Source organism: Myzus persicae, unplaced genomic scaffold (genome assembly GCF_001856785.1).
Source record: "Myzus persicae strain clone G006 unplaced genomic scaffold, MPER_G0061.0, whole genome shotgun sequence".
NCBI classification, from domain to species: Eukaryota; Metazoa; Arthropoda; class Insecta; order Hemiptera; family Aphididae; genus Myzus; species Myzus persicae.
In genome coordinates, this window is record NW_019103067.1 from 283,239 (window position 1) to 306,658 (window position 23,420).

The following is a 23,420-nucleotide window of genomic DNA, read 5'->3' on the forward strand; positions in this document are numbered from 1 at the left end:
GGGGGGGGGGGGGTTAGGTTAGGTTAGGGGGAGGGGCAAACTGTGGCTCTTGTCATAAACTTTTGTGGCTCGCATCTCATCTCAACATTTTTAATATGAATTTATGTACTTGAAAAAGTATATTTTATTAAATTACAATGTGTATAAAAACATTTAGCAAAAATATAGTGTTCTTGATATAATTTTTAATTTTTAATTATTTTCTTATATTTGTTGCGTGTTTATTTTGTTTGTACATTTTATTAAATTCGATACCTTATCTTATTTACAATAATCATAATTTATATATATTGTATATACGAGTATATAAATATGTATTATATAATAATAATAAATATATGACCTTTTTTCCATTTTGGCTCTTCCACATTTATTACATTTTATATTGGGTGGCTCGCGAGTCTTTTCTCGCCCCATATACCAGATGTCACCTCGGCATGCCGTATTATCCACTATCTAATAAAAATACAAAGACAGTAAGGGCTATAGAGCTGTAAGATAATATTTTATTTTATTATATTTTTCACGCAAAACTAACATATATTATACGGAGTGTTTATATCAGTTTTATTTTAAATGTTCTGAATTGTATATATCGGTGCAAACCATTTGCGCCCATCACACCTTTTTTATAACCCACTTGCGCCCGAAATCATAACCCATTTGCGCCCGAAATATTTTTAATGAAAATGTGTTAAGCCCGTGCAACGTTGCCAAACTGTATTCTGGAATACCAAGCAATACTACTTATTAGTTATTACCTTATTGTTAAAACTATTGTCCATGTTATTTTTCCCCGTTGTAACTATTTTTAATTTTTATGTTACACTCTTATCGATATTATCGAATATCGGTCCATTTTATCTTAATTGGACTTCATGACGACTCTCACTTCTGTTTGTGTATGCATTGCGCAATCTTGCAAAAACTACAAATATTTTACGTGAGTTTCGAGTGTTTAAAAATGGAATTTAATATAATAAATACTACTAAAAATCGTGAGTGTTTAATTTTTCGTAACTTTAAATTCCACTTTAGTAGAAATTTGGTTTCGGGAAATATAAGTTGGCGTTGCGTTAAAAAAGATTGTAGTGCGTATGTAAAAACAAATTGTTCAAAATCAACACTAATCGAAATTAAAGATATCCATAATCATGAACCGAATACTATTGAAGATTTAAACTTGCTGGAAGTAAGAGGTAAGTGCAAAAGAAAAGCATGTGAGGATTTAAATTTACGGCCAAATAAAATAATACCTACGCTCGGAGCTATCTTCATGTAGTACATCCAAATTTTCTGATATAAATAGTATTAAAAAATCTATATACCGTGAACGACGAAAAGTGCTGCCTCATATTCCTAAATCACTTGATGAGGCAATCGCACAAATTTCCGATCTACAAGTTTTGACAAATAAAAACGAGCAGTTTAAATTTGTTGATGGTGTAAACAATATTATATTGATAACGTGCAAATCGAATTTAAACTTTTTATGCAATTATAATACACAGATATTTGGAGATGGTACATTTACATATAGACCTTCTTATTTTTATCAAATGTACTCGTATGGTATACATGGTTACAAAAATGGATTTTATATACCTTTAATTATTGCATTTTTGCCCTCAAAATCATTTGATTGCTACCTAGCAATGTGGAATTTTATTTGTGAATTGTGTATAAATGAAAATCAACAACCGTTTAATCCAATATCAATGCATCTAGATTTTGAAATTGCTGCACACCAAGCTTTCAGAAACGTATTTAACAATAGTACCATAAAGGCTTGTAGATTTCACTTGAGTCAGTCTTGGTATCGGAAGATAAATTCTATTACAGATCTGAAAAAGTTTTATAATGATCAGTCTTCCGATATAGCCAAATGGTTAGTAATGTTCTTCGGATTACCATTTTTACCGTCGAATGAAGTCGAAGATGCTTTTTTTGATATTCAAAATTTAACGCCCGACTTCAATTTATTATGCTTATCAGAATTTTCCGACTATATATTGTATAATTATATTATTATTTGGTGTAAATTTCCACCATCAATTTGAGCTGAACCTCCTTCTGAAGCGCCACAAACAACAAATTGTGCCGAGTCTTTCCACAAACATTTTAATGCACAATTTTATTCACCTCATCCTCCAATTAGTCCAATTACTATTATTATCAAAAATTTAAAACTAATTCAAGTGGAAACTTATTTGAAAATAAAAGAAGTTAATAAAGGCACAGTGAAACCTAAACGAAATGGGGAAAAAGAACGTACAGAATTTGCATGTACAACTTGGACGGAATATCAAATAAAAAATATAACCAGGGTACAATATTTAAAAAAAATTGCTTATAAATTTAGAGGAATTGACTTATCATAAAAATATTTTTTATATACTTTTTTTTATTATAATATATGACATGTGAAAAAATCAACATTATTAATTTTTATTAACATTTTTGAAATATAAATATGAACTTATTATTATATTACCTTAAAAGGTTTAAGTGTTTAACTTATGATGAAATATTTTTTATTATTGTTTATGACGTGTGAGAAAAATCAACAGTATTAATTTTTATAATAATTGCATGTACTCAACCCTTATATTATATTTTCCAAAATTTTTTTTTTTTTTAATTTGAAATATTTATTTTATTTATATGATTTTATGTGAGATGAATTATTACTACAGTAAATAATAATAAAATAAATAATAACTGCACAATTAGTAAATTATAATATAATCTACTAGGTAATCTAAATAATTTAAGTATTTATCAAGATAAATATATCTATAATAATATGAATCACAACGGCAACGTTGCATACGAAATGCGCGCATATGGGCTATACATTGGCAGGTAGTACCTTATCTTTCGGGCGCATCTGTCCATATCCCTCGGGGCGCAAATGTACTACTCTGTGGCGCAAATAGGCTGTAGCCCTATATATTTTAATCTTCTTATGAACTTTTTTTGCCCCGAGACTTTTTTCCGTTCCTCATTTTGTTAATACATTAAGTTATTTCAATGTCGGAATTAAATATCATATTATTTGCTTGGTATAATGAGAATACAAAAACAAACCTTATAAAAATAGTTAAATTGTTAAAAACAACAATATTATTCAAAATGTATTGGTAAACAATCATTATTCATATGAGTATGTGTGATAAAAGGATATAGCAACACCATTCTTATCTGCTATCTTGTTCTGACACGATATTTCGGTTATGTTTACATTGATCTTATGGCCGATGCGCATTCCAGATATCATAATACAGAGTTCAATGGTGTAAATTAACTGTAAATTAAATAGTCTATCTGAAGATGCACTTCAGAAATATCATGGGGGAAAAATGTAATTGTTTGTTACCCCTATGTAGGTACATTCTGCTTAGTTCTTTCTACATATTTTACTTTCATAAATTTCCGAGTTTTTAATTGGTCTTAGTAGGGAAATTTCTCTCTCACTTAACAATGTTTACTAAATGAACATTACTTGTATTTTATTTCTATACACCTAGAGTGTCCAGAAAGTGAGTGTACCGAGGCTCTCGCGATCGTAGGGAATATTTTTTTACTATGTTAGCTTTACTCCTAACCTTTAAAACAAAACCAGAACGTGTTCAGTACGTGGAAACAGTGGTCATATCCACATGAATTTTTCTCCTTGAACATGTCGATCGAGTCTGCCGCCAAGTGCGAAATTCGTGCCATTATCCGTTACCTCGTTGCGAAGGAAAAATCTCCACATGGGATTTTTAATGAGGTACAAATCGTTTATGGTGAAGGCTATATGAATCTATCAGTGTGTACGAGTGGTGTAGGGAGTTTAAAAACGGCCGTACATACGATTGAACATGACGATCTGAGAAGTGTGGGAGACAGTCGATTTTGACTGACACCATTGTGAAAAAAGTCAAGAATGCGGTCTATGACGATAGCAGATTGACTGGATGAACTTTCTGCAATGTTTCTGCAACTGTCAAGGTCTTTGCCCCTCGAAACAATCACAGAAACACTTGGATTTCGTAAACTGTGCAGAAGGTGGCTCCCAAAACAGATTACTGAACAACACATGTTAAATCGAGTGCAAAACTACAGAGGTTTCGGAACGCTATGAAATGGACGGTGATAATTTTTTCAAATCTTTTGTTACTGGAGATGAAATTTGGGTTACACACTATACTCTTGAAACCAGGAGACAGTCCGAATAGTGGCGTCACACCAGTTCGCCCTCAACCAAAAAATTTAAAACCACCATTTCAGTAAAAAAAATCATGGCATCAGTGTTTTGGGACCACAAAGGCATCATATTGATTGAATATTTTCTCAAGGAAGACCATCAACGCAACAAGGTATTGTGAGACCCTAAACAAATCGAGGAGAGCTATTCAAAATAAAAGGAGGGTCTGTTAGCAAATGGAGTCTGCCTGCTGCACGACAACGCCAGACCCCACACGGCCAATGTCATGAAGCAATTGCTGGACTCATTTGGATGGGATGTTGTGATTTTGAACCACCTTCCGTATTCCCCCGACCTGGCGCCTTCAGAATTTCACATTACCATTTGTTCACTTCCTCGAAGAAGCACATGGGTAGAAAAAAAATTTTCAACTGACGAGGAGGTGAAGAGGGTGGTCGACAAGTGGACAAAGGAGGTGGTGGCAGAGTTCTACGAGGCAGGCATCAAACAATTATTAATCTGCCGTCTCACAACCTACATTGAAAGAGATAGTGACTTTATAGCCCACAAATATATTAATGTAACCACGTAATTTTTTTTTTTAATACAAATTTTTGAAGCCTACAAAAATTGAGCACACTTACTTTATCGACACGCCTCGTACATTAAACTTGTGCCGTACATGTGTTAATAGAACTAAGGTTAGTTTGGTACATTTTTTTATTTTTTTATTACGAAATGACACACCGTGGACTACCGTCCAATGGTCAGATGATTAGTCAATACAATTATTTTATAGAATTATTTCCCCCGTATTATTTTGTTTATTGTAGATAGTTAAAAGCTTGCATCCAATGATTTTTAGTTTTGCTGTAGGTATTTAAATTAAAATTCAACGACAGTTCTCCTACAATTTATTATATATTATGCCTACGGTATAGGTATCCACACGAATTTTGTCAGTAACGGTTTATACAGTATTTCCTTGTAAGAAATTAAATAATAAATATATTTAAAAAGTATCGAATTTCAAAAATAAGATAGCTTATAGCAGCGGTCGCCAACCGGTGGTCCGCAGAAAAATAGCTAAAAATCAGCTAGAAATAAATAAAGCTCTACGACTTGTAGTAACTACATTGGAGCCAAAATTGCACAAAATAAATAAAAATAAAACATTTTTTTATCATTTTACGTATGTATTTTTTTAAATTAATTTGGTGTAAAATTTATCAGTAGTGGAACCTTATTCATGTAAAAAGTTATACGTGGTCCGTAGAATTTAGAATATGGTTTTAGTGGTCCGCAAGGTCCAAAAGGTTGGCGACCGCTGGCTTATAGTGTGGTTGCTGTTAATTATTGTTATACACATAAGTTCATCTAGTGGGAGGGGTCCAGGAGGATTAGCTCCTCAAAACTTATAATCTTATAATAGCATCCCAAAATAAATAATTTAATTGTTTCTTAAAATATTATAAGCCTTATAAATTCAACTGTAATTGTTTTTTATTCATTGAGAAAAAATTAAATTATTAGACTTTTATTTAAAGTTTATAATTATTAATTTATATTTCCTATAATAAATATGGTAAATATCATTAACTTTTAAGGAAACGATTTATGTCAGCACATTGGTATGATTATTATATTTAATGTTACAGACATTACTATACACCTATACACTGAAGACTGAACTATAAATTATAATACATGCAGTATATTATTATTGTAAAAAATGAAATTGAGGAAATAAATATTTGTTTTTTTGTACTATTTTTTAATAATTTTTTATTGTATTTATATTGGTGGTGAGAGGGCAACGCCCCCGCCATGTGATATCAGTCCACAATATTTTAGTCATGGTTGCCCCACTGGTTGTACGGAATGCAATTTGTATCATTTACTATACTTTATTATGCGTTCATTCCGGGATACAGGTGGTGACATGATAAGTATACCGCCGATCAACCAAACCCGGATGGAACATGAGTCCGTTCACTTCAGTTGCGTGAAAGAAGATCCTGAGTTTATAGTCCAATGGTATAAAGACGGAGTGCCACTGGATGATTTGCCATTCTTGAATGGTAGATTTCTCGTGACTCCAGAAGGTTCGTTAGACATCTATGATGCAGCATTGAACGACAACGGTTTTTATTCGTGCCGCATAGTATCAGCAAAGGGAACGCTGTCTGCCGGCGCCTTTCTCAACGTTCAGTGTAAGTGTTTAAGCAAGTACCTACCTATAGATCAAATCAGTATTTGATGCCCCCTCAAATAATTTCCAAGCCTAAAATTTCTTTTCTTATTTGGTGAATAGGTATTTATGTTATATTATTGTTATTATATATAATATAATATTGGAGCGATTTGTTATTATTTCAATAGGATTCTATTTATTTACATTTCAGTTTTTGGAATCGACAAACCAGTCATGCTTGCCCCTTCCTATAACGTCTCATCCAGTATTTTATTTTAGATATTTAATATTTAGCTGATACTTTTTAAAACATTGATTCGGCCATTTGTGAGTGTGCATGTGTGTCGTATTATCGTATGTGAATGGAGGAGGGGGCGATTATGCAAATTTATTTTACTATTTGAATTTTACTTTAAAAAATATAAGCGGTCTCTAAAATGTAACTAAATCTTTGTCAATATAATAACGATACTACTCATTTTCCAGACAAAGCGAAAGTTGTCTATTCGCCAGCTGAAGTTTTTCTTGCTTACGGTAAGCCCGGTACCTTGGATTGTCACTTTCATTCCAATCCGCCGCTGACGAAAATAAGGTGGGAAAAAGACGGATTCTTGTTCGACACGTACAATGTGCCTGGAGTTTACCATAGGCTAAATGGCTCTCTTTACTTTGATCGGGTACGAATTGATTTATATAACATATATTTTGCAGTATCCAAAAGTCCCATATCACCCTAAACATCTCATTGACCTTGAAATATTTAGAATTTAGATTATGTTTTTCGATAGTTATAAATGACAATTTTAATTGAGTAGCATACGTTCCTTTATTTTTATTGATAACTGCAGTTGGGAAAAAAATTATACATACTTAGATGCACTTATTAGTCACGTAAATAATTAGGGTGATACGGGACTGTTGATATGGAACAAACTGTGTATATATATATATAATATTATATAATTGTATGATAGGTCATAACTTCATAACTCATAAGAACCTATACCAATTTTGAAATATTATAATGTGTAGGTAATGTTTGAACTGTGTAACCTAAGATTTTATCAAGTTTATCTATTATTTTGTTATAATTATATGCCCATTGCAAGTATAGGTAGAGAAAGAACACGGAGGCAAATACACGTGCACGCCATTCAATGAGTTGGGAACCGAAGGGGCGTCTACGCCAATGGACGTGATCGTCCAGCATCCACCAAAATTAATTGTTGTACCGAAAGTGTTGTACTTCCGTAAACTCGGAGATAACATCACAATGCCGTGTGAGGCAGAGAATTTCGACAACAGAGGTCCGGCGATTGTCTGGCAGAAGGTATTACCTATAATATATATCTTATGGTTTTAATTTTAATTTCGTTATCATAAATTAGTGTAGGCGCAACTCAGAGATTCTAGCGAGAGAATAAAGGTTGATCCTATACTGGCGACTGTCCTCCCCTATATTGTCCTTCCATGTGCCGTATTAAATTGTCGTCGCATTATCTCATGGTCTTATCCTACGCAAAGCCATAGGCAGTGGTGTGCAAAATACTACTTTTTTATAATTAAAAGACCATACAAAATCATCTATTGCCTTGTACAACTATTTTAATGTGTTATCCCTATAATGGATACACGTCTGATTTATTGTTATGTATTAATTAATGAATATATTAACTTGAATAGTTTTCAACGTTTATTTGTAAATCGTAAATATACCTATACAATAAATTATTCTTAAATATTAATTTTGAATATCGATGCTCCAACTACATAAGTGTTTCACTCTAACTGCAGTCTGCAGTATACATATGTAGGTATATTTAATATTAAGTGCGTATTACTGTGAGACAACAATAATTAAAGGTTCTTATATATAATGTTATTAATTACAATCATTTTAATTTAATAAAAGAAGTAACAAAAACTATTCAAATTTTAATTATTTTTAATTAATTAATTATTTTAATTAGTTTTATACCTATTTATAGGCGGACGGTAAGAGTTTATTTTATCCACGAGTAACAGTCACTGGCGGTAATCTAACTTTGACTGGCGTAAGGAGTGAAGACAGAGGTGTCTATAGATGTGTAGCATCCAATATCGCAGCTACTATTTCGGTGGAAACAGAGTTGATCGTCGAGGAAAACTTATTACATCGTAAACATTTTGATTTGCACGTAAATGCAACCAACAAGAATATTGTGGCTTACTGGAAACGACCATATTCATTCTGCAACGTTTGGTTAGTGATACTTGTTTAATAATAGACCCGTGTTTCCAAACCATATATATGTGTGATGTGTCAAGAGTTCAGGACCCAATCTTGGATAAAAAATGTTTTTGATAATATATTACATAGTCACTAATCAGTTAAGTTCATAAATCATGAGCATTGGGCATATACCAAAATATTATATATAAATATAATATATAGGTAAAGCAGGAGTCGCCTGCAAATATATATAATACTTTAACAGTATAACGAACAATTATATGTAAAAGGAAAGAGCAAAAAATAGATTCTCAATTTATCATAGTAAATAAAATAAGATACCAAATGAAATAAAATGTGAAGAATGCGAAACATATATAATATAGCGTACAATAATGTCAGTTTAAATTTTGTATGAAAATGTAATACGATAGTTGTATGAGCTGTTCTTAAAAAAACTTAAACATTTTAAAAATACATATGTGTAGATAAAAAAAAGATACCTTTCAAGTCAAAATGTCAATGAAATTAGATAGGTACTTAAAGAAAAATAACAATTTTAGTTATTTCATAGTATATTACAAATTACACGCCTCACACTTATTCACGAAAGATTATTCACATTTCACAGGAACCTTAATGTAGTTCAAAAGTTTTAATACTGCATATATTATTATTAATTAGTATTTAATTTATACACAATGAAATTTTAAAATTATTAGACAAATTTTAAGCTATTTATACCATTCGAACCTAGATATTTGGATAGTTATACTTTATGGCCTATACCAGGCTGTACGAAACGTCGGTATTAACGTATAACAGCAATTAATACCTACTTAATATCATATGAAATAATATTAAAATAATTACCTTATACATAATACACATAAATAATTTGTTTTTTTTAATGATAAATTGAGTCCAACTTATTGTCAAAATCGTATAAATGTATTATTAATATCATTATATCAATACAAAAGTACCTATAATAAAATACTTATGCTCGGAAATATAGGCTAACTGACCATCCATCGTTTAGAGTTTTTTTTTTTGTATACAATGATTTATCATTAATAGGTATTTCATCTACACAATATGATATCGTCACATTGTGAATAATTGTTAATTAATTTTGTTTTATTTCAAAAATCATGCAAACATTTTTATGTGTATATTCTTAATTATGTAGTGTATGACTGTATGAGATAATAGTCTTTGTCTACTTGTATGTACGCTATTCGTATTAATGTATAACAATATTTTTTGACATCAAGTACCGACGAAGACCTTACACGACTTTTAATACCTATTGTTATTTTAGGAGTAGAGACACGAGCTCGGCTTCGTCGAACTGGAACGCAACAGCGACATCCAGCGACGGGAAAGCGATTCTATGGAATTTAGACACTGGCAGGGAATACGAGATAATGGTGACGTGCCGCGACGAGATGAGCGGAGAATCTATGTTCAGCAAATCCATTCTGACAAGTCGTTTAAAAGGTTAGTATGTTTTCACAAACGACTACATCATACGAATTATATATTAATTACATTTCTGCAGAGACTGGATAGGTAGTCTTTTAATTTCATTAAAAGGTTTTAGTTCTAGTTTTCGAAAAATATAAATCAAGGGGTCCAGTTAAAACTGATACGGTTCTAAACATTGTATTTACAACTATTATTTCTTAGTACCTAGGTTTAATTTTTCTTACATATAGAAATATAAAATAATCTATTTTACACCACTGCATGTATAAAAATGTATGTACAATATAATTTTGGATAAGGCTTATGCTTTAAAGACTTGTAGACTACTGAACTGCAATGGACACCAAATTAGGTACATTTTCTTCGAGGCTCAGGAATTGGTTTATTTGTAGGGTTGCTATTATGGTTATTGTCCTTATGGTAGGTTATAGATTTAAAACTATACCCACCTACACGGCTACACGCCTAATGTTGATGAACATTTCAGAAACTACACAAATTAGCTTGAGCTATTATATTAAAAGTATACTGGGACACTGAGTGCTATATTTTCAATCTGACACAAGTAGATTACCCATCTCAGTACACTAAAACCGAAATACGCCGATATAGTGCAGTATTTTATACATTTTTTTCATTTTTTTCAGGGTGAAGTCAGGTAGGTTAAACAGTTAAATATGATCTAGGTAGATATAAATGGAGTAGCCAGGATTATGCAATTGGGGGCGAGGGAGGAAGTATAATTTAAGGGGACGCCATACTGGCATTTGTTGTCTATGTCTTACAAAGCACAACATGGCAAATTTTACGTTCATATATATTTTAGTATTTTGTTCTGGTATAAATTCACTCTTTTAGAAATTACTGAGTAAAATGAAGGTGTTTCTTTCAAAAAAAATATCATTATAGGGTATAAACACTAAAAACTAAAAACAAAGTTAATTGTATTCTATATATTATAAGACCCGATATTGTTCATTTAATAGTAGGATATAGGCCCGGGAACCGGATCCAGTCCCTTAACTACCTACATGGTAATTATAAAATAAAATGTAATTTTTATTATTTTGTGGTTTCCGTATTTCTATAAAATGATTGTTCTTCTTCTTATTATTATATTATCGTAATTGTAGAATCTACCGGCCGATCGACTGATGATTTGCGCGAAAAATCTTCGAGTTTCATCGACGACAACCACCCGTTCGACATACGAGTTGAACGATCCGGTAGCGGTTACAATGTATCATGGACGATGGATAAGTCCAGCGTTGAACATCGCGTCAAGCGATACGTGGTGAAGTGGTACGATGCGCGTGATGGCTCAGAACTCGGGTCGGCGTCAACCGCGGCCAACAAAAGATACATAGGTAGGTGAGATTCGAAAACGGAAAAGGTAATATTATATCCATCAGATTTCCTACGATTATTGGACACTTTAAAATATTGAACACCGTGAACAAATATTATTACGCAGGGCATAATACATCATTGTATTATTATTATTAAACCCATTATGATTTATGATTACCTATATATGTTAAAAACAGCAATATATTGACATGTCCTAATCGCCACTTTAAATTATTAAGCGGGGGACGGAGTGGCCGAGTGGACTAAGCCGTCGGTTGCAACTTGCACCGTCGCCAGTTCGAATCTCGATCACGGACGGCACTTTTCTCCGAGTAAACACTTGTCTGGAGAGAGAGGCCGCCATCCTCCAACCAGGCATGGCAGAAACCTATGGGTGCCCAATAAAAATTCTGCCAAACACAAACACACGTGTTAAAACTTACCATTCCTCCCACCTAAAAACCAACAAAAACCTACAAACATACAAAAACAGCTAATGGTTATAGTTACCGGTCTAAGATAAATTAAAAAAAAAATTATTAAGTATAAACTATTATTTATTAGACTGAATAGATTATGAAAAAAACACGTTTCACCCAATTGCGATTCCATCCAGCATCTGTACCAAGCATAGGCGCATAGTGACTGCTGAATTGATGGGCAAAGGGCTTATAAACATCCAATAGGTCATGTGATGTTCAAGTCACCCATATAGTGCACAAACACGGTACATTTATATAAAATAAGCGCTCATAGTTATTCGTGGTTGAGTATGATATAGGTACATACCTGTGGACTATGATCTGTAGGTAGTAGGTAATACCTACTAGGTTAAGTCCACAAATTACAATCAAAAAGTAAAAAAAGGCAATATTGTTGAAAATCTAATAACAAACTATAGATGTAACATATAACCTTAAAAAAGTACAGTATGGATATTGAAAAATAGTAGGTATTTATTGTATTTTATTAGGTAAACTCATAGACATAAAATAAAACAACTAGATAGCCGACTACAGGATAATATTGAAGTCGGTAGCCATATGCCAACAGTGCGAAATTGTATGATTGATAATAATATAATATACATATACTCGTAATATAGGTATATATCATATAAATATAGGTATATATATGTAGGTATCTTATCTATTGAGTTATTTTGTAAGTATTGCTCTCTGCTCTGTTTATATATTATTGGCCGCACGACTTTAACGTCCCTGTGGGAATGTAATATACAGTCCGCTTCACCGCTATCTAGTTGTTTTATATGTCTATGGGTACCTAAACTATAATACTTGGGCACTTGATGTTCGCTTTTTGTTTTATGGAATAGTTAGGTTAGGTATCTACTGGTTACTAATTCAGGAACGGATGCGATAAATATACATTAGGTATTTAATAAAAAGTCAATAAACATAAATTGGTAATTTATAAATAATAATTAATGATCTTTTTATCTTTCATTTAAATATTTGTAACTTGGATCAAATAAAAGTAATTAATATGAATCATTTAACATAGATACCTATGCCTATTTCTGTAAAAAAAGAAATTATTATGTTATAGCTCAACTTTTTAGGGTTACCTATAGAGTATAGACTAGCATAATTTCCTGTTAACTATATAGATTTAGTAAGATTTTTTTCCGTTTTTAAGGCTTGATTGAAAATTGTTTGTATAAACATATAGTTTATAATGTATTATTAAACGTGTATGTTTGACGTTTGTTCGAAAACGTTTTCTGGTACATAGACTTGAGATTTGAGTATTAGCCACGATATCCAAAAAATAAATCTCTAATAATCTAAAAACCTAAGAACCCGGAGATGAGATAGATGTATTGTATACTGTATAGGAGTGTTTCCCAACCGGTGGTCCGTGGGCCAGTCATAGGTGGTCGGCGGTACCTTTCTTAGTTTTCTATTAAAAATTATTTTTTTTTTTTTAAACAGCGAAAAATATTTTATTATTGAAAAACTGGTCAAAGAAATACAGCCACAAAAATCACACTAAGTAAATTATTAGTAAAGTATAATAATTATATATAATAGTACAGTAAAATAATAAAACATTTTCAATAAATTTTGTGTATTCTTGTTAATGAGCAAAAAAAAAAAAGGTCTACCTAGTTTGCGTAAAATTGAGGTGGTCCGCGACCTATAAAATATTGTCGAAATGGTCCGTGGTGGTAAAAAGGTTGGGAAACACTGGTGTAGAGTAACGATTTGAATACTAAAATGTATTGCCCTGAATATAGATAGCATATATAGATATATACTATATAGATAGTATGTCAATGTAGGTAGGTACACCAATTTGGATTACATTTTTTAATTTTAATCTTGGAGTGCTATTTCTATTGATCTTAAATCAATTATATATAATATTATCATGAATAGTGTCCACAAGAAAAGAATAATATCATGCGTATCCATGTTTCTATTTTGAATATAGTTAAGTTAGGTAGGTGTAGAATCTAAATAAATATGTATGGGTATTACTCTATTGCAGTGGAACACCCAGGAATTTTGTATAGAGGGAAGGCTATACGGTTTTTGTTAAATCATGTTTTTATTTTTTAATATCATATTATAATATAGTCATATAGACTGAAATAAACAAAGTCAATAGGGTGGGGGCTATAGTCCCCATTGATGCTACTGCAGTTCTGCACTATTCAATTAGGTACTTAAAAGTTAAAAGTATAAAGAAAAAGCTTACTAAAAAATATTTTAATTACAACAAGTACTGAGCCACAGTATCTATACATTTTTTCAAAAAAATGTTTATGGGTAAAAGGCAGTAAATTAAATTACTTTCATAGCCATATCAAAAGCGGTAAGTATTAAAGTACCATTGTTAGGAACATGTGATCTACTTATATTTTGTTGATATGGTTGTTTATATAATTATGCATATTATTTTATGATATAATTATTACTTAATTTATTTATTCTATGAGTAAGACATTATAGGTTGAATTTATTGTTGACAAAAACATTTCATTTTATGTAGTTTAAAAATTTCCTAAAAATAATATTTTTAAATTACAAAAAAATATCTAAAATTGTTATTCTTCATTTAAATATTTCATTTTATCTGAATTGGATCATAAAATATTTATTAAAAATGTGATTTCTTGGTTACAATATCAATTACTTATGACTTATGAGAAACCATCAGGGGCAGATCTAAGGGGGGGGGGGGGTTAAGGAAGTCAGCTGACTCACAGTTAATATTTCCTGACAAAATTGGCCTCTTGGTGAATTTGCTTCTTTTCAGATCATGGGTTCATGGGTAGCTAGACACTTGTACCCTTTGGATTTACTTTACAAATAAAAAATAAATTTTAATTTTCTCAATTCTTAATTTATATGTTATATTAGATCGTTTTAGTAGAAAGTTCAAAGTTGAATTAATCATATTTTACTATGTATGACGTATCATCTATATACTATCCCTGGGCCGATAAAATTAGATAATATTTCAAAATTGAAAATAAGTCTTATAGTTAAATAGTGAATTATATAAATATTATAATTGTATGTATATTATATTAATGGGTCTATTGATATAGTATTATAGTAATACTAGTAATAATGTACAAAATTGTGTATGCCGCGGTCGAATGCGACGACATGCACGTTCCCAGAACAGGCAGAACAAAACTAGTGAAACTATTTATACTATATAATCTGGCGTGAATCTGTAGTGGCGTAGCCGAATAATAATAATTCTGTGACTATTTCTATAATATCTCGCTGTCTCTCTACCACGTAATGATATGATATTCCTGATTGCCATACAATCAAAATAAACTATTTAAGTCCACAGTGAATTGTCAACAAATAACCAATGTTACCATAATATTGTCATCGACGGACGTCCATCACGAATGACAGAAGTATTTTGATTATGTGAATTGTATTTGGTAGTTTTAAATGTTTTAATAAATAATTATTTTTTAAATTATAAGCAGTTGTAAATTTTAAAATTGAACTTCAAATGGAACCGCTAGAATTGTGTCAGCCACCTTAAAAAAACTCGTTTCCCAGGTGGGGCGAGAAGACTTATGAAAGAAAAAGAAAAATCAGTAAAAGGAAATAAAAGTATTTTATCCTTTGTTCAATTTTCTAAAAAAACAAGCTAATGTTCTATTAATTATATATTATACTATATTATATTAAATACCACCTATTAAGTAGTTAATATTTAACAATAATGTTGCATTACCCATCGGGGAGTTCTTGTTTTAAGCACTATGCCATGAAGACCAAGGTGAGTTTTTGGAAGTACAATTTTATTAATTCAGTAATTTAAGTTAACCATAGGTTACATTGAAATTGATTATTTATTATTGTACGTATGTGATTATAAACTAATAACTTAAATAATTAAATAGCATAACTAATAACTAGGTATGTTTTTTTTACCAGAACCTTTTATTTATAGGTATTATATTTTAAGAAATCGATTCGTCTATATTTTAGATCAATCTGCCAACTTAAATACTGAGGAAAATACACTTTCAGTACAATGCATTTTTTTTTATTGTATACAAGTAAAGATTTCTAATCAAGTTTTAACCTTAATAAGTGGCTTCTTGTAATGGCCTGACTCACAGTTTCCCAACTTTGGATCCGCCCCTGGAAACCATGTTATAAATTTTCAATCCTTAGCTATACAAATTGATCGAACATCAATCAATTCAATTCATTCATTGCTTCACTCAGAATCTAAAATGTAACATTAAACATTTTAATTACAGACATACCTTAAATCAATATGTGTTCTTTTGTACATTTTTCTTTAGTTATCTTTCATCTTTATTTCTAACTCAAATTTAGTTTCTTGAAAATTATTTGAAGAGAGTAATCCCTTATTAAGATTACCTTCATGTTCCAAATTTTGCACATTTATATCTTCATCATTAACAATGGTAAATAGTAACATTGATTACAATTTACAAATATTAGAATTATAATCAATGATAGTAGTTTTCACAATGTTTGGTGGTTGAACATTTGCAATAATAGCCAATGACCTGACTATGTTAGACCTGACTCGTCAACACTTTTGATAAATAAGAATTTTGTTTCATGTAAGAATGGTCTAATAATATATCAAAGTATCCTTCATCAAATAAATTGTTAATTTATTGTTCTAGGTTGACTAGTAATTTGATATTTTTTTGAATCTATTGACGACATTTGAGTTGTTATCCCCTGGATCTTGGTAAATATATAAGTATAATATAAGTATAATCAAAATAAATTAAATTTGTGTTTAATACTTGCTCTAATCTAAAATTTGAGAAATATGCCCCACATTGTACTAAAACTACAAAAAATGACCTAACAGATGAAAAAATGACTTTAAAATGTTGAAAAATGACATTAAAAAACAAAAGAGTGCATTTAAGTACCTACAAATACAAAATAAAATTAGAATATTTTGCATCAAGGGACCATAAAACAAATTTTTAGCATTGTATAGAATCAAAGGAAAAAATGCAGAAGTCATCAACATCCTAACTCTACTAGTAATTTTAATTTTTAACCTCAACATCATAGTATAAATTGTATTTACAATAAATGAATAATTATTTGTTAACTATAACACATTGAAGGCATTACCTATATATTATGATGATTTAGAGAATTAACACATTGGTACATTTTTAATTTTTTTATTTGGAATTAAAAATTTAAAAATGCTAGTTTATTCAATAATATTAATGGTTGTATTTGAAAAATTATTTAAATATATGAATACAAATAATTCAATACATAATTTATAATCGGTACATTTTTTATGTTTATTTTTTGTACATTCCTCTGACCAAATTGAATTATATTTTATTTTATAAGAGAGGTTAACAAATTTGACAAATGACAATCATACATTATTATTGAGAAAGGTACCAAATACTAGGAGTAGCAGTGAAGTCATTACCAATTTTAAATACATTTGCATGTTATAAAATTAATCAATGTTATGCTTTATTATTATTAATATTAACTAGGGATCACAGATAGAGGCAGGCATCAAAGTTATACAATCTTTAAAAACAAAATATTTACACTTAAAAACAGTCAAAGTAAAGAAAAATGTCTTCAGTGATGTATTTGTGTATTTAACTACAGATAAATAAAATAATGGTCAGTTTTACATATAAATGATAATAAGTCAGAAAGTAACATCTATTTATATAAATTAAATACTAAATTAGGGGAAGGTGGATAGATGCCTTATTTGCTCCTTTCTTTAATTCACCATTCATAGTTTACACTGTTATAGAAACTTAATAAATAAAAATTTACGAAAAAATTGTCTCAACTTTGAATATTCTTAGTTAAATATCCAATGCATATTATTATTATAATGGTATTTTATCAATTTTATTTATTGTATTACCAACATTTAATTCAAAACTTTTAAGTTCTTCAGGCTTATGTACCCAAGTCCCAAGTTTTAATGACTTAAATGTTGATAATAATTCATTTTTAGCAGCTACATAATTCTTGTTTTTATTTTTCAATGAATCATAAAATATATTTGTTTCATTTTCAATAAGAGTTGATAGATTATTTGTAGCACTACACAGTTTAATATATTCTTTAGCCAATGAGGTTTTACATACTCTGGACAACCTGTTTTCGATTGTTCTACCCATACTTCCTTTAATAATTTCAATTCCTTCATTTATAATCCAATTCACACAGTGTGGTGATTGTGTAACAGATCTGCGAGGAAGTATACCATAACCACGAAGTTGAGGTTTCTGTAATCTATAAGTAAAATATAGTTATGTAATAAAGATTAAAATAAGCAAATTTTTACTCACTTATAATCTTGTGGTAATTTATCAATACAGTTTTCAACACGACCATAAATTGTTCGCTTCATATGATTTATGTTGAATATACTTCCAATTGATATTGATTCTAAATAGATGGGTTTAACAAAATTTGATAATAAATTGCCTTGAAGTCCAAGTACATTCCATCGTGTTAGTTTGTCTGAACATGACATAGTAACAAGACGTTCACCCTGAGCAACTCCATCATATGTCTGAACTTCTCTACCAAACACAGATACAGTACCTGCACCATTTTCAATTTTTGATCGAAGTAAACCACGGTTTAAACGATTTAACTGGTGTTCTGTGTCACAGAAGCTAAATACTCTAGCTTCACCACAAGGGGCTGTGTTTATGTATAAGTGAAATGCTATATCTTCTGCTAATTTGAACTTACATTTTTTATCATCTGAGATAAATATAGAAGGAAGGCCCTTCACTGATTCCATGAGTTCTTTATAAAAGAATTTTAAAAGACACCTGCGGGTCAATATTTCTGCGTGGCAATCATGTAAAGATTCACCACTTAGGCTCAAATAGTTACCAGATAAACATTTTGTACCAGTAGCCAAACAAATTACTTGAGCTGTCCTCAAATCATCTTTGGTCATCTGCATAAACAAATAATAGGTACGTTAATAAATATTAAGAAATTAATTATTTACTAATAATTCATTTACTTTGATAATACTTGCAATGACTGAGTATTCTTTAAATTTGATTTGATTAAATTCTAATTTTTGATATACCATATCTGTGATTCTAGCAAAATGATCAATAATTTTAGCATCATTATAATCAGTACGCAACATTTCTATTTGATTTTTGAACTTATTATCTATTGGCTGAGCATCATACAAGGATTTTAAAGCGTTACGACATGCAATTTCTTTGGCTTCTTTTTTACTTTTCCCATAACCTATGTACTTATTACCAGAAACCATGACACTAATTGTTTCTAATATACCATGAGACTGCTCATGTTCGTATACCAAGGTTTGTCCTGCAAATATTTCATGTAGGATGCATATTGCTGATGTTTGATGTTCTGTGACTTGATGTCCAGTGACTTGATGTTCCGGGACTTGATGTTCTGTAGCAAGTTTTTTTGATAGCGAGTTTTCTATATCATCAGTACATTTTCTTTTGTCAACTAGTATATCACTTTCTACAGTATGGTTGGCCTTAGAATTATCATGATTTAGAGTGAATAATTTGAAGTTCTTTATTGCATCTATTTTAGCTTTTTTTTTTGAAGACCCATAGCCATTAAACCGAAGATTGTTTAAATATAATGAAACTTTGAAAGTAGGCATATGTGAAGGTCCATCACATATAAAAGGGGACCACTCGTGAATAGGTTGAGTTTCATTGAAATCTCTTAATAAAGTTGTATTTTCAAAATCAATTGACTCAACCATACTTGTAAATAGTTTAGTTACCAAAAACCATAACTCTTTGAAGTCTATAAACAAAAAAAGTTGTTTCAGTTATAATTATTCAGGCAATTTATTTTATTAGGTGCATCGTGCATACAAAAATTAAAATGATAAACAATTAAATAACAACAAATACATTTATAGTCAATATACAGCAATTTAACAGAGGAGTACTCTCTCCGGCCAAACTAAAGGTGACCTAGAGGGGGCTTAACCACAATAATTATTAATAACCTCCATACCGAATAGGCATATTTTTACATTTTTTTTTTTGAAAATCTTAAGTCAATACTGCAAATTATTTTAACATAAGTAGGTGTAAATATTAAACAGCGTAATTTTTTTAAAAATTAATTAAGTCATTAGATAGGTTCAATGGTGTATGATATTTCATGTATTTATATTTTTCTGTTAAACATACCTAACTTATTCACTTCACCGATTTGATTATTCATTGTATTAATTTCAAGGAATCTATGAGTTTTTAAATTTCTATCATTTTTAAGAAAGTTGTTGCATATTAAGTATATAAACTTAATTCAATTTAAAAAAAAATTACAGTTAAGCCACTATTTTTGTTGTAAGATTGGGCTACAGTGTTATACAAACACTTATGACTTTATATTATCACTATGTGCATTTGAAAATATTAAACATTTGCAGCCTTTTATGCAGAAATAAGGAATTGAGACTAATATTTGGGAAACCCAGTTCTAAAGGCTAAGAAGCTAGTACTTCAAAAATAACTTCTATGTAATAAAACGTATTGCATGAGAATATGATAGTATTGTATTGTAACTAAAGTCAAAACAAAATCCGGGCCCTTGTAATCATAGTTCATCATTATTATTTGTATACGTTCAGAAGAAAAAAAATAATTATTATTTTCTTATCACATAGCTCACTCACATTAATATGAATTTGTGTTACCTGGGATGTATTGATAAAAAATATCTGGGTATACACCATTTTTTCCAAATAAATAACTCAATAATTCTTTTACCCTCACTTGTCTCATTAACTAGATGTCTATTGTTCTACTATTCTAAATACTTGCAACTTTTATAAATTATATATTATACTAATATTACAACTATCAACTTAACACAAACTTTTTTTTTGTTGAAGATTGTAAGTTGTAAGTACCTAACATTACATACAATTATAAAAACTATTTGTATTATTTATTTTTACCTGGGGTTTGTGAATGAGTATAGTAAATTAATTTATCAGATTTTAAATAACACTAGTTATCTACTACTGCACTAAAGATGACTAAATAACTTAAACCAATTTTGTTAAAATCTAGTGACTGACATATTTTAATATTCAACCCATTGGTATCGATAGTTTTGAATAATTAACTTTCTTAAGTATCTATTAAATGAAAGAAATGTCTTATCTCCAAGGGTGCTAACTGCTGAACGTAACATCTAAATGACTTTTAGTACCCAAAAATAGTCTTAACCTAATAAAAAATATTAAAGTGTCCGCATTTGCTCAGAATATAAAAATTAAGAAAAATGTTAGGCTGCAAAAATAAAATAAAATACCACTATAATATACCGTGGACCTAAAGAATAACATTTGAAATTGGGTATAAATGTATTTCTTTACAGGTATTGTTATGGCCTTATGGGTATATACATACTATATTCTGTAAACTCTAGTATACCCACCAATACACCCCTGATAGCTACACAAATATGCAATGATGACAGTACACTGAACAACATATAGACCCACCGTACACTGTTGGATCATACATTGTTGACACATTTAAATAAAATTATTAATTATCCTATCTTTATTATTAATAGCAATACCAGGCTAAATTAAATTAATATTTGCATCATTGTTTATTAGTGACAAAGCATATTTATAACTTTTCTCTATTATAATTATTAATTAATATTCCTAAATAATTTTATTTTGCTAGCTATAATGTTTCGAATAATTGTATAATATTATAATAGGTTGAAACTTGAATTAAAGATTACAGATTGAAACACAGATCCATGTTGTAATCTGTGCAGTGTGCTTGAATATGGAATACTTGATCAACTATATGGCATATGCCAACCCCCCACTCAGCCATCTTTAAGATAAGCTTAGTAGACATCACGGTCTTAGAACTTAGAAGATAAGATCTTCTAGACATTAAAAACAATAATATTATGTCTATGGATAAGAAAGATAATTAAGCGTGCCCAAGAGTATTGGAGTGGGAGTATATAATATTTCGAAATAACGACGGGACCGGGATTCGGAAATATCATTGTTCATGAAAAATGTCCTGATTTTATCCTGGAGATTATTATTTATTTTATCTCGGCGGCGGTCGAACTAAACTCAATACAATAAGCACGATTACAGCACCAGAACGAATAATAATATAGATAGGTAAATATTACACGTTCCTAGTTCATCGGGATACCGAATGCGTGAAAAACTAAATAATTATATTGTAGGTATAATAACATCCGACACCACAACACAACACAAACAAATTTAATCATTACTCATTAGAGCATAGGTACTTACGCTGAATGAATGGCTGGTTAGTTATAATAATATAACTTGCAGTTGCGTTGCGGTAAGTAAACCGTGGCCAAGCTACAGCCTTTCGTAATCATATTTCAATTTTGAGTTCTATAGATACGAGTCTGGAATTACTTATTGTATCAGCGCCGGATGTAGAAATACGGAGTATAAAGTTTATGTTATATTTTATTTAATAATTGTCTACTGTATCACTAATACTTAATATTATGCTGTAGAATTCGTAGCCCGTAACAAGGGACAGCAAGTAATGTCGTAATGTCGTATCAAGTATCAACAGTGTCGAGTGTCGACTGGTAGAGCGGGTTATGATGGAATGGGTCGCGGGTGAAGTGATACTGGTGGTACTGATAAGACAATCTCAGACGACAGACCTGAAGCACAGAATAATTATTCTGTGCCTGAAGATTCGAAATATTCTGACGTCGGTGTAAATCACGTGGGTAGACCTTATAAGGTATAAGCCATAAGGTGTAACCATTACATAATATAAATATATAAATATATGTGTAGATCTTATAAGGTATAAAGTATTAAAGTATAACCATTAACCATAGACATTATAAAACTGTGGGTATAACACTGTATAAGTAAAGATGTATAGTGTAAAAATGGTCCGCTACCAAATTATTACGATGCTGAACGATAAAAACATGTGGTACCAGAGTAGCAGACGGTTTTATCTTATTGTTATCACTTATCATTAACTTGATTGTTTTCGGTTTCTTGGCAGTTGGATATTATTTACTATTTAGTAGTTTTTCGTTAGACCTATCTACAGTGGTCGCTAAGTGCTATAATAAAACCGAGATGACTAGTAAGTGATCTACTGTAATGCGACTAGTACGAGATTTGAAATATTATCTTTTTGCCTTTCTTACAATGTCCAGTTAAGACAGTATCAGGTAATGACACGGCTTCTATTCAACTTCTTTCTTAAACCGTGGTTAACGCTAACCGGCTGATCACAGATTTTATTACCGACAGAATTCCGCCGGTAAAAGTCAGTTTTCAACTTTTTAGATCAGTGTTTCTTAACCTTTTTGATATCACGAAACACCAAACAAATATATTGTTTTTATGCGGAACCCCTATGAAAATTATCTTTAAAAAAG

The 23,420-nt window shown here is 30.5% G+C and overlaps 2 protein-coding genes across 5 annotated transcripts in view; one reads left to right on the forward strand and one right to left on the reverse strand.

The window, feature by feature from the left end:
• Positions 1-23,420, forward strand: part of LOC111033705 (protein borderless) — a 35,174-nt gene that overhangs the window by 6,176 nt on the left and 5,578 nt on the right. The window contains exons 3-8 of one of the 3 annotated variants that reach the window (XM_022314584.1): positions 6,127-6,405; positions 6,873-7,063; positions 7,501-7,716; positions 8,375-8,628; positions 9,923-10,101; positions 11,223-11,460. In XM_022314584.1, the coding sequence (XP_022170276.1) occupies positions 6,127-6,405; positions 6,873-7,063; positions 7,501-7,716; positions 8,375-8,628; positions 9,923-10,101; positions 11,223-11,460 (1,357 nt within the window). Of the gene's footprint in view, positions 1-6,126; positions 6,406-6,872; positions 7,064-7,500; positions 7,717-8,374; positions 8,629-9,922; positions 10,102-11,222; positions 11,465-23,420 lie in introns of those variants that run through there. The other 2 variants (XM_022314586.1, XM_022314583.1) reach the window with 2 other exon arrangements.
• LOC111033706 (double-stranded RNA-specific editase Adar-like) lies at positions 15,859-22,751 on the reverse strand. Of its 2 annotated transcripts, XM_022314588.1 has the most exons (5): positions 22,288-22,748; positions 18,985-19,769; positions 18,290-18,915; positions 18,086-18,233; positions 15,859-16,178 (listed from the first exon to the last, which is right to left on the reverse strand). In XM_022314588.1, the coding sequence occupies exons 2-5, from the start codon at positions 19,723-19,725 to the stop codon at positions 16,146-16,148; spliced, it is 1,548 nt and encodes a 515-aa protein (XP_022170280.1). In that variant the 5' UTR covers positions 19,726-19,769; positions 22,288-22,748; the 3' UTR covers positions 15,859-16,145. The 2 variants fall into 2 exon arrangements, with proteins under 2 accessions (XP_022170280.1, XP_022170279.1); XM_022314587.1 differs by lacking the exon at positions 15,859-16,178 and having other exon boundaries at positions 17,544-18,233; positions 22,288-22,751.